General features: G+C 40.0%; 2 protein-coding genes across 3 annotated transcripts; one reads left to right on the forward strand and one right to left on the reverse strand.

Annotated features, from left to right (window-relative positions):
* The first annotated feature begins 791 nt into the window (after positions 1-791).
* ankrd53 (ankyrin repeat domain 53) lies at positions 792-9,275 on the forward strand. Of its 2 annotated transcripts, XM_023346598.1 has the most exons (6): positions 792-2,430; positions 2,669-2,747; positions 3,520-3,722; positions 3,941-4,105; positions 4,195-4,315; positions 5,253-9,275. In XM_023346598.1, the coding sequence occupies exons 1-6, from the start codon at positions 2,378-2,380 to the stop codon at positions 5,802-5,804; spliced, it is 1,173 nt and encodes a 390-aa protein (XP_023202366.1). In that variant the 5' UTR covers positions 792-2,377; the 3' UTR covers positions 5,805-9,275. The 2 variants fall into 2 exon arrangements, with proteins under 2 accessions (XP_023202366.1, XP_023202365.1); XM_023346597.1 differs by having other exon boundaries at positions 792-2,747.
* A 108-nt stretch (positions 9,276-9,383) lies between these two features.
* Positions 9,384-13,593, reverse strand: tex261 (testis expressed 261). The gene is made up of 6 exons (XM_005807234.3): positions 13,410-13,593; positions 11,723-11,802; positions 11,482-11,635; positions 11,242-11,309; positions 11,056-11,158; positions 9,384-10,303 (listed from the first exon to the last, which is right to left on the reverse strand). The coding sequence occupies exons 1-6, from the start codon at positions 13,477-13,479 to the stop codon at positions 10,188-10,190; spliced, it is 591 nt and encodes a 196-aa protein (XP_005807291.1). The 5' UTR covers positions 13,480-13,593; the 3' UTR covers positions 9,384-10,187.
* Positions 13,594-15,951: the final 2,358 nt, after the last annotated feature.

Genomic DNA, 15,951 nt, shown 5'->3' on the forward strand with positions numbered 1-15,951 from the left:
CGGAGTCCCCGGCTCCTCTCCTGGGACGTGACCGAGGTCAAGGGAAGTATCTTAGGTCACAGCGGGGCTGTGCTGCCCTCTTACTGTATCATCAAGTGATATACTCTGGCATGCACACACAAGGGTTTCGTACACATCGCGGGCGCCGCACATAAACACAAGCGCCTCTCGTGCTCCCTCTCAGCTGCACACGCGCATCTGCGTCATCAGGCTACAAGGCCGGGTAACGACAAAGGCGGCGGCCCCGCGGGGCACGCAGGCTCATGGCAGGAAGCCACGGGTTCATGGCCCGTCCTTGACCTCGCACCGGACCTGGAGAATGATGGGGAGTGAAAGGCGAAGTTGCTTATTAAAGAAATGAATCGAATATGAGTTTTAGGCCAGCTAGAGAGAGTGGGGACATTGATTAAAGGTCTTGAGAGCTCAAAGTGAAAATTTAAAGTGATACATGATGACTGAGTCATGAATTATTAAGTTTACTAACTTGTTAAATGTGGCTGAAAGCTTTGGAGAAAAGGCAAGTCGGTGGTAAGTGATAGATTGGAGTTTTACAACAAACTTTAGTGGAGACGGAAGTTGTGACATTGATATTTGAACGTTTTCAACGCCGTCATTTCCAGGATCTGCCTGAGAAGTTTGTCATTTGTGGCTCTTTTCAAGGATAATCACTGAAGGCAAATGTTTTTGTGATCTCTTTAATTCGAAAAGTCAGAAATAAAACATCATAGATATGAACTTTAATGGGGTTTTTTTATTTGGTTTGTCTGTTGCAAACTTTAGCAAGACACAGGATACATTGTGAGAAAATTCCTCATTTGAATATAGACATTTTAAAAATCATACAACATTAATATATTTATTATAAATATTCAAATTACCAAGTTACATACTGATTTCCATCCAATAAAATGCTTTGATGTCATAATACTTTGTTAGTGGACTGCTTAACTTTCTCAGAAAGACATTTTTAAAGTAACGTTTAATATTTATTTTATGTTTAATATCTCTTATGTTGTCATGTTGTTACAGTTGAGACCAAAATTATTCATACCTCAGGCAGATTTTAATGAACAATAATTCTAATAAACCAACAAGTTTGTTTCCAGTAGGAAATGACAGGAGAGAATCACAAAAATATATATTATTTACATTTTAGAACGAAAATGATATGTCAAAAATGATTTAGACCCAATAATCAGTGGGAAAATCCTTAATGGCATTAATTTACAGTATTCAAATCAGCATTTCAGATGCTACGTATTATGGAGAGCGGCGAGAGAACAGTTCCGAAATTTAAACTACAGTGTTACAATCTCGACATTGTTTTTCTCGACATAGGTGCCATCCATCACGTCTAGTTTGCCGATAGGTCAAATGGTCAATAGCCGCAAACAAGGTGGCCTCCTGTCTGCTGTGAGAATCGATGCGCCTCGCCCTGGGGAGAATACAACTGTCCCACAGCACATCAGATTCACATGCAGCCTTTGGGATCCTTCTGACGTCTCCACGGCTTTGGCAGGATTGATCTGTGTTACCAAAGGCCCAGAGCAAGTGGGCAACTGCTGATGCACCATCGATATGAGCACATCAGGATGTAGCCTGTATGTGGGACACAGGCGATGAAGACAGAATGTATCCATCTCTCTGCTATCCTTCACACAAAGCCTTAAGCTGTATGTGGTTCCTGAATAGACATGTGGATTCAATTTACTGGTAATAAAAAAAAGGATTTAAAAAAGGATGTTTATGTTGTTTAAATTAAAATCAGACATCAGTTTACCTGTCTTTTTTTTTATCCCTTTAGGTAGAATTTGTACCTAAATTGGCAAACTATTTTCAATAGCTACTGTATTTTCTATAGTTTGTGAAGAAAACATATTTTGACACGTTTTTACAAACAAGAAGTTGTTTTAAAAAAATAAATAAAACGTCACGATACCGCAATAACGCCATTTTATTGTCATGAAGCGGTGTGTTGAGGTGGTGAGGCAGACGCTGTAGACCCAGGATGTGATAAATGAATGATTTTAATGGGGAATGTCCAGCAAAACACAGTCCAAAATAACGGGCAGCACGGCTCGACGCCGGTAGCAACCGTAAAAAGGAATGGACAACGGAAACAACACGAACGAGACACACCTGGGAACAATCAAGGGGAGGACAGGACAACACGGAGACACAGATACACAGGAAACTCAAAATAAACACACAGAAAAACACGGAACATGACACTTATATTGTTCAAACGTGAGAACGACACAGTTACAACGCGGTGTAACCCTGTTTTCCTTTTACCTGAAGGACAGCTTCAGTACGCAGCTTTCAGCAGCTTACGACAAGCGTTCGTGTGTCTTGGTAACACGTTTCCGTGGCAACCATGGAGCGCTCTAACACAAGCAGGAAGCGAGGCCGCGGACGAGGTAAGAGCAGGTAAACAACTTTTTTAAAAAAAACACTGAAACTTTTGACGTTTTTAGCTTCTGCTGAAGCCTTAGGTCTGAATTTTTTCCACATGCGTAATCTCTGAACGCTAGCAGTTGCGTACTAAATCATATTACGTTACGCATGAAAAGTGATATTTGGTTATGTTGGCAAATAAAATAAAATCCTCCCTACTAGCTTCACTTCTAAGGTTCTGCAGCTCTGTCACTGTGGTTTTGCCTCGCAGGAAGAGTTCCCGTAAAGCTTCATCTGGTGAGCCGGTACTGCCAGATGTTGATCCTGACAGCACTGAGCTGCTGGCGGAGGTGAGGTCAGACTGGGAAAATCAGAAGCTGCTGAATAATTGTGCAGACGCCATGTTTGATTCGTTTCAATAAACAAACATGTGTAGATGATGGTTATCATTGCACAAAATCGCATAGGGTTTTTATTATTTAACAAGAGAACATCGGGCATGCAGTCGAAAGGTGTCGTGCAAAACGTCTTCCTCTATTTCTACATGTGAGTAAAGTGGGAAAAAAGAGATTTGAAATTTCATTTAAATATTTTACATGTTTGTATAAAGATGGAAAGTCCCATTAGATGATTTTGTTTAGAATTTATTTATTATCTCTCTATCCATCCATCCATTTTTATCCAATTACGCCTCCATTCATAAGTCAGAGTTTTCTAACATCCATTCATCCATTTTTTATTCATGTATTTTTTGACCATTTTAACCAAGAGTCAATGCATCCATACATCTATCCGTTATGATGTTCCTCCGTCCAACTGTCTATTAGTTCATCTCAGTCTGTGTTTTTTTTTTTGTTTTTTTTAGCAGGGTTTATATTTACAGCCATAAGGACAACATTTTTGTTTTAGTGCTTTAAAACTTGCCTAAGAAACTGAACACTGACTTTAGAAAACATTTTTGACGCAACAATGTGCCGGAACCCTGAAATGAACTATCAGCGCAATCAAATAAAAACAGTTTTTAGTGTTTTACTGAGTGCCATTAAACAGAAATAACAGGGATCACTGTCTATTGTGTCTGTTTAGAGCTGGATTATAAAAATGCTTTTTCACTTTGTCCAGGAGAAACTCTCAGCCCTCCATATAGCTTGCCTGTATGGTGAACTGCATACTATCCAGCTCATAATAAAGGCCAGGCCGTTGTGGGTCAACCTCGGTGATTCTAAAGGTCGCCGGCCCCTGCACATCGTTCTGTCCTCACAGCGGTTCTCCAACACATACACCATTTTCAAATACCTGATGGAGCAAGGAGCTGATATCAACGCGTAGGGCCCCCTCTTACAGAAATATTCTCTTTATGAATATTGGTATTTAATTCAGCTGCATTTTTTTTTATATCCAACTGGATTTAAGAAGAACTATTGACTGTAAAACTAATTAATGAATGAATTAATTAATTTAAAAAAGCAAAGTATGGATTTTAAAAAGTAACGGGTTTTTTTTTGTTTGTTTTTTGTTTTGGTTTTTTTGTGTCCCATGCTAGTGCAACAAATTCAGGGGAAACCCCGCTGCACACTGCCGCCAGCAGGGGCCTCCTCAGCTGCACAGAAATGCTCGTGAAGGCCGGAGCGGATATTTTGGCAAGGGACAAAATGGGACTGACGCCTCTGGACATGGCGCACATCTGGAACCACAGGAAGACAGCACGGTACGCAGCTAAAGACGACGGCGAAACGAAAGCACCTCAAAACAACCTGAAGTCGGATCGATTCACACTGAGCCCTTCTGTGTTTCCAGGTACTTGAAGCACTGCTTGTGGTATTGCGAAAAGCAGGACGAAATGGAGGAGACACAGTTGACTCAGATGTTATACAGAGAGCTCATAGATCTGGTCAAGCAGAAAAATCTGAATGAAAAGGTGAGCTAGTGATACGTAGCATATACACCGCAAAACATTAACGTAGAATTAACTACAAAGTCTCCATTAAGGCAAAAACACTGGCTTCAGTTTCTTGATTCCAGTACTTTAAATTTCTACAAACCCTTGCTAAGGTTTTCACATCCCTTGAACTTTTGCACATTTTGGTTGCTTAAGTACAAACCTAAGATGCAGAAATTCACAGCTCAGGGTGGGAGAGCCTGTTGCCAGGGCAACTTTGAATGCTCTTCACATTATGGAAGAGTGAAACTCAACAATGTTCTACTTGCAGTTTACCACAAGCCATGTACGAGGACCCCACAAACATATGGAAGAGGTTGCTCTGCTCGAACAAGGCCAAAAATGAAAGCAGAATTTTTAGGTGACGGCAGCCTTATGCTGTGGGGAGGATTTTCTACAACGGAGAATCAAGAGAAAATTTCAAATACATTTAAGTTTTACGTGTAACTTGATCAAATGTAACGACGTTCAGGGGATTTCCTTTGTAAGGCTGTTTTTGTTCTTTACTGAACATTATATATCACAAATAAAATGACATTAGTAAAATTAAAAACATTCAAATTATTTGGTAGCAGTAAAACCCAATCCTTCTCCAATACATCCCAATTATGATATCGTCCTATTTATGAGTATTGTAGCAAAATATCTTCATTCTACTCTCAGGTTACTTATTAATGCAGGAAATTCAAAGATGTGCTTACAATGCTCCTTTAGGTACGAGTATTATTAATAGTTCTCTTAGTTGTATTAATAACAATATTGATGTCAATAATGATATAATAATATGATATATCAAGATAATTTCCCATATTTAGCATAAACCATTTAGTAGTTTGAATTGTTAAATGTTTGGACATGACTTTAATTTCACAGTCAAACTGTTTCAGACGCTGTTTCTCCATTTTTGCTTCAACAGTCCCTTATTGAAGAGAAGGTTGAAGAGTGGGCAAAGAAGAGAGGCTTGTCTCCGTTGAAGACGCTCACGCCCAGATCCAAGGCGTCCAAATACCACAATAACTGCAGCTCACCAGAGAAGAGCAAGAGGCAACCAAAACCTACCAAGGGAGAGTCCAAACGCATTCAAGAAAAGAAGGACGTCTCCAAAGCACAGCAGCCCCCCTTACCCGACAGTCCCTGGACTGTCTTTGGCCTCCACCCAGAGAAACCCTGCACAGACCCAGACCTCAGGAAAGATGTCATGTTGTTGAAGAACAGCATCAACCAGAGGCTTCACTACACGACCAAGTGGGACACAGCGCCTCACCTCGCTCCCGACCTGCCTCTGGACAAGATTCAGAGATTGTTGTTTCCCAGAGCGTTTTCTTCTCGGCTCAACACGCCATGGGACTTTGAGCCGCGGGACATCAAGAAAGTCCAGCACAAAGGTTTCCCTCAGGGAAGGAGCACCTCTCCCTGGACAGAGGTGGTCATGCACCTGGTTGAGGTCCTGGAGCTGGGACACTACTAGTCTTCCTCATGTCCAGGCAATAAAATTAAGTATAAAATCCTTTATAACATCATGGAGGAAAAACTTTGAGGCTTCGCACGTGGATGTAGATGCTGTTAGAACAAATATCTCTCTACTTTAGTGTCAACAGTCTTCCTGAGTAAAACAACTTTGATCAAATATCTATCAGATTACACAGTTTGCACAAGTTTCTTCCATTAAACCCCCAAAGAGATGATTTGCTCCCAATTGACATAAAAAATAAGATCAGACAAAGTGTTTGTTCCACATTAAGTAGGCCGACAATGCACAGTAAAAAAGCAGTAAACTTATTTTGTCAGATTTTATGTTTGCTAGCAATAGCATCGTGTCATAATGTGCAAATGCTGGGGTGTAAATGTGTTATACGAACAATAATCCTGAGCTCCAGAAAATAACAAATCTCTGCTTTATCTTACAGCTGAAGAAGGTCCCTATAGTGGACACATACTGTTAAATTGAAGTTTTTTCCCCCATAAAAAAATTCCAGCCATGAAGAATAATTTCCAAACTTTCCCATTTTGCGTACATTTCAACAAAAATGTTAGAGGAAAAATATTTTTAAAAACTAAAAATAGTCCAATATCCTGGTTGCACAAGAGCACACATATGAATGTGATAAACCTGAAATAGAGTTCAGCTGTTCGTGATCGATTTCCTTGACATTCCCATCCTTTAGCTCAATGCGAGGTTACAGAGCATCGAAATCTTATTGCATAAAGGAGTCAGTTATGAGAAGTGTAAGAATAAATATACTCATTGCTCAATGACAGGAACCAAAACCAGAAGCCTTTCCAAAACTAATTTAGACACTAGAGCGAAACTGGTCAGAGCCCAACATGCCTGTAAAGTAATTTCCAGCCAGTACAAGTTATATTCTACTCATGAAAACACTCTCCTGTATTCATCATCATGTCTGAAATATGGAGGAAGTGCAGTTACAGCACAGACCACCACCAACTGAGGAAAATTAGCTTGGCCGTAGGCATTCTGTTTAATCCCGCTCGATTCTCATCTCCCTTGAGTGCTCTGCCTGGGCTTTCTCCCGTTGAACTGGATTCCTCCATTTTCACCTGGGTCTATGAGCGAACAGAAGAAGTTGAGAATGACGTTGATTTTCTGCTGTGCTTTAGAATTGAAGTCATCCTGTAGTTTCAGGAATGGCAGCGGAGAAAGTGAGTAAAGCCATTCAGTCTATGTTGGCCAAGCTTCCACATATGGAATTAGCTGCCTCGTTCAGCTCGATCGCTTTTCTGTTCACGGTGGAGAATGGTTGGTTACAGCACAAGCAATTTCCAGTAAACTTCATAGTATCAGACTGGGGCATTGCGTACAAATCTTGGGCAAACATTAGCAAAACAGCATGAAATTTAAAACCCCAACAATTAGGCTGGCTAAAAACGTTTCAAGTGAAAAGTTGGAATTGTATAAGGAACGTGAAGACTTTTGAGAGCCGCTGCATATCCCAGGGTTTGACAATACGTAGCCAAAGTGACAAAGCCAAACATGTTATGCTCTCCAGATGCTACCCCAATGAAAGCAGGGCTGGCGCAGGGTGAGTGAAAGGTGAGAAAACCTCAGTGAACTGGGTCGCCTGTCACAGATGTATGCACTTTCACTGATCTGCCCTGGGGAAATGAACCAGGATCCAGGTGAGGGGTTCTGAACAAGCATGCGAGTTTGAACCACAAGTCACAGTCTGTCAGCTGAAGGCGTTTGGTGGTCTGGAGTGTGTGTGTGTGTGTTGTTGTGGTTTTGTCTTTTTCCTTTACTTGACGGAGCACTTCACACCTCGGTCGGGGTCAGAGTCCACACCACTATGAACCTGGTGCTCCCCCTGTGACCAAGTCACTTGAGACTGGAATAACATCATCCCATTCAGTTTGACAGGCTCACGCACAGAAACGCGTTCTGCGAACGGTGAAGGTCAACCGTCTGTGGTCGACTGGATACACTGACCTTACTGAACTGGAAATTATGACCGCAACACTTTGTCTCCTTTAAGCATCAAGTTAATTCCACAAATTTGTTTCATAAAATTATTTATTTCACATCTGTGTACATACCGACCTATGATGACTTTTGTAAAAACGGTTTCAGCTGCTTTAGCGTTTCTTTAAGAAAATTAGTTTGTGCAGCTTCTGTCCTTCGGTATCAATAATCCTGCAAAACAAAATCATTTCACAGGTTTGATTTAACATGTAGGAAGCTTTCATGTCAGATTTAGTCTTAAATACATTTAGAACAACAAAAAAAAAACCATTACTTTAAACTCCAACATTAGGACAAATAGCCAGTCGTCAGTGCTGCTGAGTCGTGATCGGGTTTAACTGCAAGCAATGTGACCAGATCTAGATGACTGGGTCAGTGAACGCAGTTTCCGGCGAGTTTCATTGAGCTTGCAGTTTACATATGTCACAACCAAATATTAGCGATTGGGTAAAATCAGATCCAGTTGTTCAAAACTTACAAAGCAATCGTTTATCAATAGCCGAGGATCCAGATTGTGTATGAAACGAAACGTAGAACAAAGGGCTGGTTTATAATCAAGCTAATTTTGTTTGAAGCAACCTCAATTTTGTGCCTTTAGAAACTATTATATTCATGAACTACGCAAAAATGTTTAAAAAAAAAAAAGTTTATATGGAAAAATAATTAAAGATTAATTATTAATTATTATTAATTATTATTAATTAATTGTCATTGATTGAGGTTCTGACCCGGGTTTGAGTCAGTTGACTCTTCTAACATCGGATTTTACAAGCCCTGATTAATGCATAATAACTAAGTAACCTTCTGCCTGCATATCAGGCTTATTAGAATCTCATCACTGCATTTTCTTATAATAGATTTTATGAAATTGCTTTAAGGCCTTGGCTGTCAAATCTGGTACAGACTAAAAAACCTTGCACCATCAAGATATATATAGGATTATAGTAGGTATGAAACGTCCAAAGTTGGTATGAATTGAATTGGTAGTTAGGTAGGAATGGGTTTGTTCCCCAACAAATGTCTCTAAAACAGGTGCAAATTGCCACACAATCTGTCCAAAACATCCCAGAATGCGAAGAAACGTCCTCCAACATGTACAATAACAGTACTGGAGGTACAACCTGACACACTGTTGGTCTGAAACATCCCCAAAGCAGCTCTGAATGGATGCATGAGTCTTAGGAAGTGATTACTGTAGGGACAAACAGTCAGGTAGGAACGCGCGCCTCGTTTGCAACGAGTGGTGCGGTTCGGTACGTGACTTTGTCTGTTTTCAGAACACACTACCCCTGGTGCGCCTTGCAGGTTGTAGGTTTCATTGGACAACGGTACGATTAAGGCGAAGCTTCTGGCGTCACAAAACACGTGGTGGAAAGACTCCTGAATCCGTCGTACTGTAAAAACAGTGCGACGGATTCAAGCCTCAACGACCCGCGTTGCAGCGTTGTCGATACGAACCGTTCCCATTACGGGCACAAATGAATGAAACATTTGTGTCGCCCAGAAAACTGTTCATTTACACCCCTCCTTCTACGGTACAAAACCAAAACTGCGAAATGACAAATTAACAAACACCCAGTTTAATTGATCCAGAGAAAAGTGATGCATTGAAACTTAAGATTAAGACCTATAATATGCATTTATGTGACCGATTTTATAGGAAGTAAAGTTACAAAGTATATTTTTCTTAGGTTGCACCTGATCACTGGAACGAAAGTCATAATATTTATTTGAGAACTCCCTCGCAGACTCTCAAGTAACCCTTAAAAGTGATTGCTGGATTTCTTGTTAGTTTCGGCAGCTGAGTCGTTTTACATGTTTTTTGCTGTGCTTTCTAAGATTATCGCTTTTCATACCATTACTCTCTCTCTCATCTATTTTACTCATTTAGTGGAAAATATTTCACCCCTCTTTGTGACTTTGGTGCTACCTTGAAGACTTAATCAGACAAACACAAAAATGACAAGAATAAATCTTCAAAAAGGAAATCCAATTACGATTTATCCATCCGCAACAAGTTTGTCATTTAGTATTTTAAACCCCTCTCTCAGAATTGCTTTGATACTAAAGCTTAAAAAATATGTCGATGATACAAAAATCACTGCGCTACAGTCATGATCCCTAAAAAAAGGTCTCAAAGAGGTGCTCTTGGCAGTCGGAACAAACCCAAAGATGAACATGGCCTTTGCAAACTCAATTAATCATCCAGTCTGTTTATTGGTCCATCCTTTTTGTGCGCTTCCTTCCATGTTTTGGCCACTGATTTGCTTCAGTCCAATCCACAAAGGACTTCCAACGTCCTTCTCGCTCTACCGCTTGTTGTCCAACTTCTCCACACACCTACACATCCCCGGCGCCCCGAATCCGAGCCCTTCAGTACATTTTCTGTCGGCTGGGCAGTACCGCCTCCTTGAGGAAGGAGAATATGAGGAGGATCCCAGACCTCTTGCCCCGTTTGCCCTTGGTGAAATAATTTGACACAACGTCGTCTGAAAAAGAGCAACAAAGACGAAAATAAAACGTCAAAGGAAGGGCTTCAACTGAGCTGAAGTAAACAGTTCGATAAACGGAAAGGTCAAAAGAAAGAAATCTGGTACAGACAAGAAAATAATTGAGGTGAAAATGAGTCTCATCCACCTATTAGCAAAAAAACCCCCTAGCTAACAAAAGTATATTAGCAGTTAGTAGCTAGTAACCGTAGCATCAACTGAGTCACAGAATGCAATGAAGATGTCTGTGCATAAATTTTTGCCTGACAAAAAAGTCCTGTGAAAAAAAAAATGACATGTGTGACATTAAACAGTACTGCCACAACAAAATGTAAGATGTGATAATCAAATTTAAGACCAATGCAATTTTTTTTGTAAAAAATTTAAGACAATTGAAGGCCTTAATTTTAGCTACATGAACTTAAGACTTTTTAAGGATGCACAGGCACCCTGTATTTCAAATATTTCCTCTCACAGCTAGCTTTAAATGACATATATCCACATTTTGACAACCAGACAGAGATTTTTACCCACGTCTGATCTGATCGATGGATTAAAAAGCCTTAAAAACATATTCCTCTTATCAGTTCCAAAAATGTTGGGATGTTACTGAGTAGAAGTCAATATCCAAAAAAAAAACAGTAAAGAAAAGGCACATTTTTCTCTAGGTTACATGTCAGATGAAGGCCTGTCAGGTTATACTTTCAACCTCCATTGTGCTAAACTATTATCAGCCATAACCAGATTCTCACCTCCTTGCTGCATGGTGGATGGAAGTACATTTTCTCCCGCTGACAGCGACACGAAGAAGGCAAACGGGATGATCCACAGGCAGATGGTGAAGTAGGACAGCACCTGATACCAGTCAGAAAGAGTCAGTAAAAAACTGGACGAGAAACACATTTCCATGCTTCCAGAGCTGTAATGAAATGCAATACCTCTGAGAACGGGTAATACTCTTGTGCAAAGTACTGGAAGGCCATGTAATGGTTCACCACCACTAACACTGCAGTGTAAAAACAAAAGAACATAAATCATGGTGAAAACAGTAGCACGTGACCAGAAGCGAATAATCAAGCCTTAACAGTTAGTGTGTTGCTTTATTATGTTAACATATTTTTCAGTATTGGTGAGTCCTGTAACAGAATATAATGAAATCTGATCCAAGCCGTGCTCACCACAGGAGAGGATGAAGTTGGGAGAGCTGAGCAGAATGTAGGGAAAGGTTTGCAGGAGGCCAAAATACACCAGGTTTGTGAAGAGGCCGACGCCCACCATGAACAGAGGGAAACCTTCAAAGACGTAGAGACACAGCAGCACACCTGTCGAGAACTGGACATATATTCACACGCAGTGAGACTCCGGTACAAGTGAGCCGTGCAGATTAAAAAGTGCATCGTTCTGCACCAGCATACTCACCAGGATCATGTATTTTATTATTCGGCTTGTGGCTACTGTGTACTCCTCTATTAGTTCTGCCAAGTAGTATAGGCCAGCCGCTGGTGGAAGACGAAAGGTAAATAATTGGGATTATGCAGGCGGCAAAACATCTCTGATGCAAGATTGCTTAGGAAGGAGCTAACACAGGCGTCAGAGGGTATAAATGGTATCGTTGCTTCATGACTGGAGCAAGACTGGAGTCAGTCGAAACACTTACAGATGTATTAGACAGCATTACCAGCATAGATACAATCATAGCCTTACAAACAAATATTTCTCTAAAACTAAAACGTGATCATTATTAACCATGCTAAACTCTCCACCAGTTAGATTAGGCTAAAGAGCACACATTCAATCTTATCTTTACGAACTGTTCAATATTTCTTGGTACTGTTTAGTATTAGTTTTTTGCACAATTTAAAATAATCCACAGTAGCGTATTGGGGAAATGTAGGCCAGAGTAGTAGGTGATATTTTGTCTCTAAACCACTATCTGTTTAGTTTAAGATGGGCCTTTTTTACCCCCATCAGCAAAGAAAAAACAAAGTAGAAAAAAAGAAGTTCATGACAATAAGCTACTTAAATCCCCGCTGTGTGTTATCCACACAGTCAGGGTTTCAAACTATTATTTGAGAAACAACAGCTATTCAAATTATAAAGAAAACTTAGTGAACGCTAAATAGCTAGACCTGTTTCTCATCATTTCTTGAATGTGACACATGCATGTGTCGCTTGTCAAGACTTTCGTCTAATTTAATTTAGTTGGAGTTAAAATCCTCAAATACCCTCTGATGCACAACCAATAAAAAATGTAGGAACCATCTGGCTATCACACTCCGGTTTAGCTTGTAGTTTCACTAAAACAATTTGATTTAATTGCATTTTTTGTTTTCGTTAAAGTTTTTTCTCTTTTCAAACCAGCTTCTCTTTAGGAAATACTTTTCAACATAATATCATTTCATTAGTGAATAACAAATTTAATGAGCCCCCGAAGAAAACAAACAGCATCAACAAAACGTACACGTGTTCAAATATCTCCTACTGAAGCCATTTTTTTCTAAAAACAAATGAATAAGTCATCTCTGGATTGTTTCTTCAGTCCTGAATAAAAACAATATTAAAGTGTATTTTTTTTCTCTCATATTGTGTGTTATGTTTTCTGTTTCACATTATAAAATAAAGAGGCCTGCCTGACACCAGCCAGCTAAACTGATTCTGTGCTTCTTTGTTGGTTTGTTTGTTCTGGGCAATAATTTATTAATCAGTAAACATTTGTACTTTGTTTCCACACATAATCAATTTCCCACTGACTTTGTGAAACTGATAGCGTTGTTGTCTTCAAGTTTCAGTTTGCTGCTGTAACTCTGATCTTCGTTTAACCAAGTAATGTCAGAGTTTGTTCTAGATTATAAGATTAGTTTTACAGGACACCCACAAGCTGGGAATTAGACTGCAGCTAGCTAGCTACTTTCCAACAAATGTACATATAAATAGGATCTCCTGTGTGGAAATCACCCCAGTAAAGTGAAAACTGCGACATTAACTTTGTTTTTCGAAGCTCCGCTGACTTTCACTTGAGCTGATTCACCTGTTCACGGCGTTAGCATTACCAAGCTAATTTGAGCCGCTACGTTATAATCTGCGGGCATTCTCAGCTTCCACTCACCTATCGCTAGAGTGACGAAGGACACTTGGACGATCAGCGACAGCCAGCTCAGTAAATAAATAAACCACATGTCTCTGCATAGGCTACAACACACACAATAAAGAGAATAAAGACTAAAATAAGCTAGCTGCCTGCTAGCGTTGTTCAGAGCTCTTTCCGCTGTGTTTTCAGCCCGAGTCGACAAGTGCAGGAAAGAAGGGAGTGTTGTTGTTTTTTTGACAAGAGTGTTGCGACGCTGTCGCTACAGCGCCACCAGTGGTAGGAGCAGGAATGCAATTTTGTCAAAAAGTTTAATCGTAAGTTGTTTTAATTAGAAATGTTGAACTAGTTTGCACACGATTAAAACTATAACTTTCAAAAGACGTAGTTAAAACTAATAAATGAACGGATTAAAGGAAACTTAGCCAGATGAGACAATTAAATTAAGGTTTCTCCAACAGTAACAACTAGAATGGTTCTGGCATCTCTCGTCTCTGATTGGTAGTCTCCCAGATCAGGTATAGTGCCTCTTTACAAATTTCTTCCATTGTTGATACACTGAAGAGTTTGAAATCATTAAACTAATTTTGATATCACAAAGGCAGCGTGAGTAAGTAAACACAAATAAATAAATCATGATTTCATTTATTAAGGAAAGAAGCTATCTAAACCCACCAGTTAGTTAACTAAGCTAATTATTTGTCCTCTGACTGTAATAACTGGGTGTATCACCCTTGTTGGCAACAGTGGCCATCAAACATTTGCCGTCAATATTTGTTTTACATCAATGTGGATGAATTTTGTTTGACTCTTCTTAGCAGAACTACTTTTAATTTACTCACACTGGCATGTTTTCAACCATGCGCTGCACGTAAAGGCCACACCATGGCATCTCAGTCAAATTCAAGTACAGACTAAGGCTTCGTTTTGTTTTTTGAGGAATTCAGAGTTGGAAATGTTGGCGTCATTGTCGTACTGCATAGTCTTGTATGATTCAGACCTGATAGTCAGACATTCTCCATAAGGATTTTCTGATAAACAATAGAACTCATGTATCCATTAAAAATAAGTTATTTTCATCATGTTTGGTTGGTTTGACAGTTTTTTGTTCTCGAAATTCTGAGTTAGTTTTAGCTCAAATGTAACAGGAACATTCTCCCCCCCCAAAAAAATCCACTTTTGTCTCTCCAGCCCACAGAATGCTTTTTTCCAAAAGCCTTGAAGACCATCAATGTGTGTTTTATTGAATGATTTCCCATTATTCAATCTTTAGCTGCCTTTTTACGTGTCTGGTGTTCAATTAGCTTTTTCCATGTCTTTTTGTTATACAAATTTCTCAAGTTTGTACATGGAAACGTATCAAGAGCTGCAGGATTGAACATAACAGGAAAACTAAATAACCTATGAGGACTTTAACCTTAAAATGGAACAGGACGTCTGCTTTAAAGCGGCTTATTCCAAGAATACTGACATGGTTCAAGACGGGATGTATAGTTCATAAATTATGACATCTAGATTATGAATGTCATACTTATTTAAATGATATTTAAATGACTAGAAATGCCGTCTCCATAGAACATGTTAAAAAAAAATAAATAGGAATTTACGCTATTCTTCCCTCTGTATTTGCGTCATTTACTCCCACGTCTAGGACACACACACACACACACACGCACACACACACACACACACACACGCACGCACACACACACACACACACACACACACACACACACACACACACACACACACACACACACACACACACACACACACACACACACACACACACACACACACACACACACACGTATAGATTCAATAACAAAAAAAAAAGCAGGTGCCATGCATTTCTACACCTTAAAAGGTGCAGCTTTTAAGACTGAGGTTCAAAACAATAAAAAATGTATACTTGGGCGTGAAAAGGCGAGTGTTAAATAAGGTAAATATATAATGCAAAACAGTGTGAAGACACTAAAACGGTGTCAGAGTGAAAGGTGAGAGGAACGTCCTCTTTCCTTCAAATGCTTTCAGCTGAGGCGTATAGAGGGGCAGCGAGGAGCAAAGGTGTGTGCATCCATTCATCCATGCACGCATATATATCTGAGGAGAGGTGAGAAAACTAAAGGGAGTGTGTGGGGATGGGGGTGGGGGGTCTGCTGCATTTATTTAAAAACTTTCAGAAGGGGAAGCCGTGGCTCTTATTTCAGCGACGCCTCTGGGCTCGGGGTGTGACAGCCTTAATGTGCCAAAACAAGAGGCAGCCTGTATTCTGCTGCCGGATCACGCTTCGGGAAAGAAAGAGACACCCAGGGAGGGAAGTGGGTGAGGGTATTCATAGAGGGGTTTTAATGGCTCTGGTCATCTTTTATCTAGTTTCTGTTGAGAAAAAAAAGAGTCCTTTAACCTACATCTGGTGAAACATGGGGGGGGGGGATAAGGCTGCTGGACATTAAGTAGAGCTGAAAAAACTCAGGTACATGTCACAACAACGACCGGCTTTTTTCCAGCTAAGGTCAAACATCACTCTATAGTGATATCCTTTGATTTCCATAGAGTAAAA

The sequence above is a fragment of the Xiphophorus maculatus genome, chromosome 14 (genome assembly GCF_002775205.1).
Source record: "Xiphophorus maculatus strain JP 163 A chromosome 14, X_maculatus-5.0-male, whole genome shotgun sequence".
NCBI lineage: Eukaryota > Metazoa > Chordata > Actinopteri > Cyprinodontiformes > Poeciliidae > Xiphophorus > Xiphophorus maculatus.

Excerpts from the sequence above, each read along its gene's own strand:
- ankrd53 (XM_023346597.1), top strand. The coding sequence starts at position 2,586 with ATGTTGGCAAATAAAATAAAATCCTCCCTACTAGCTTCACTTCTAAGG. Across the intron at positions 2,748-3,519 it reads GCACTGAGCTGCTGGCGGAG|GAGAAACTCTCAGCCCTCCA; the intron begins GTGAGGTCAGAC and ends CACTTTGTCCAG. Across the intron at positions 4,106-4,194 it reads AACCACAGGAAGACAGCACG|GTACTTGAAGCACTGCTTGT; the intron begins GTACGCAGCTAA and ends CTGTGTTTCCAG.
- tex261 (XM_005807234.3), bottom strand. The coding sequence starts at position 13,479 with ATGTGGTTTATTTATTTACTGAGCTGGCTGTCGCTGATCGTCCAAGTG. Across the intron at positions 11,310-11,481 it reads CAACTTCATCCTCTCCTGTG|TGTTAGTGGTGGTGAACCAT; the intron begins GTGAGCACGGCT and ends TTTACACTGCAG. Across the intron at positions 11,159-11,241 it reads AGTATTACCCGTTCTCAGAG|GTGCTGTCCTACTTCACCAT; the intron begins GTATTGCATTTC and ends GACTGGTATCAG.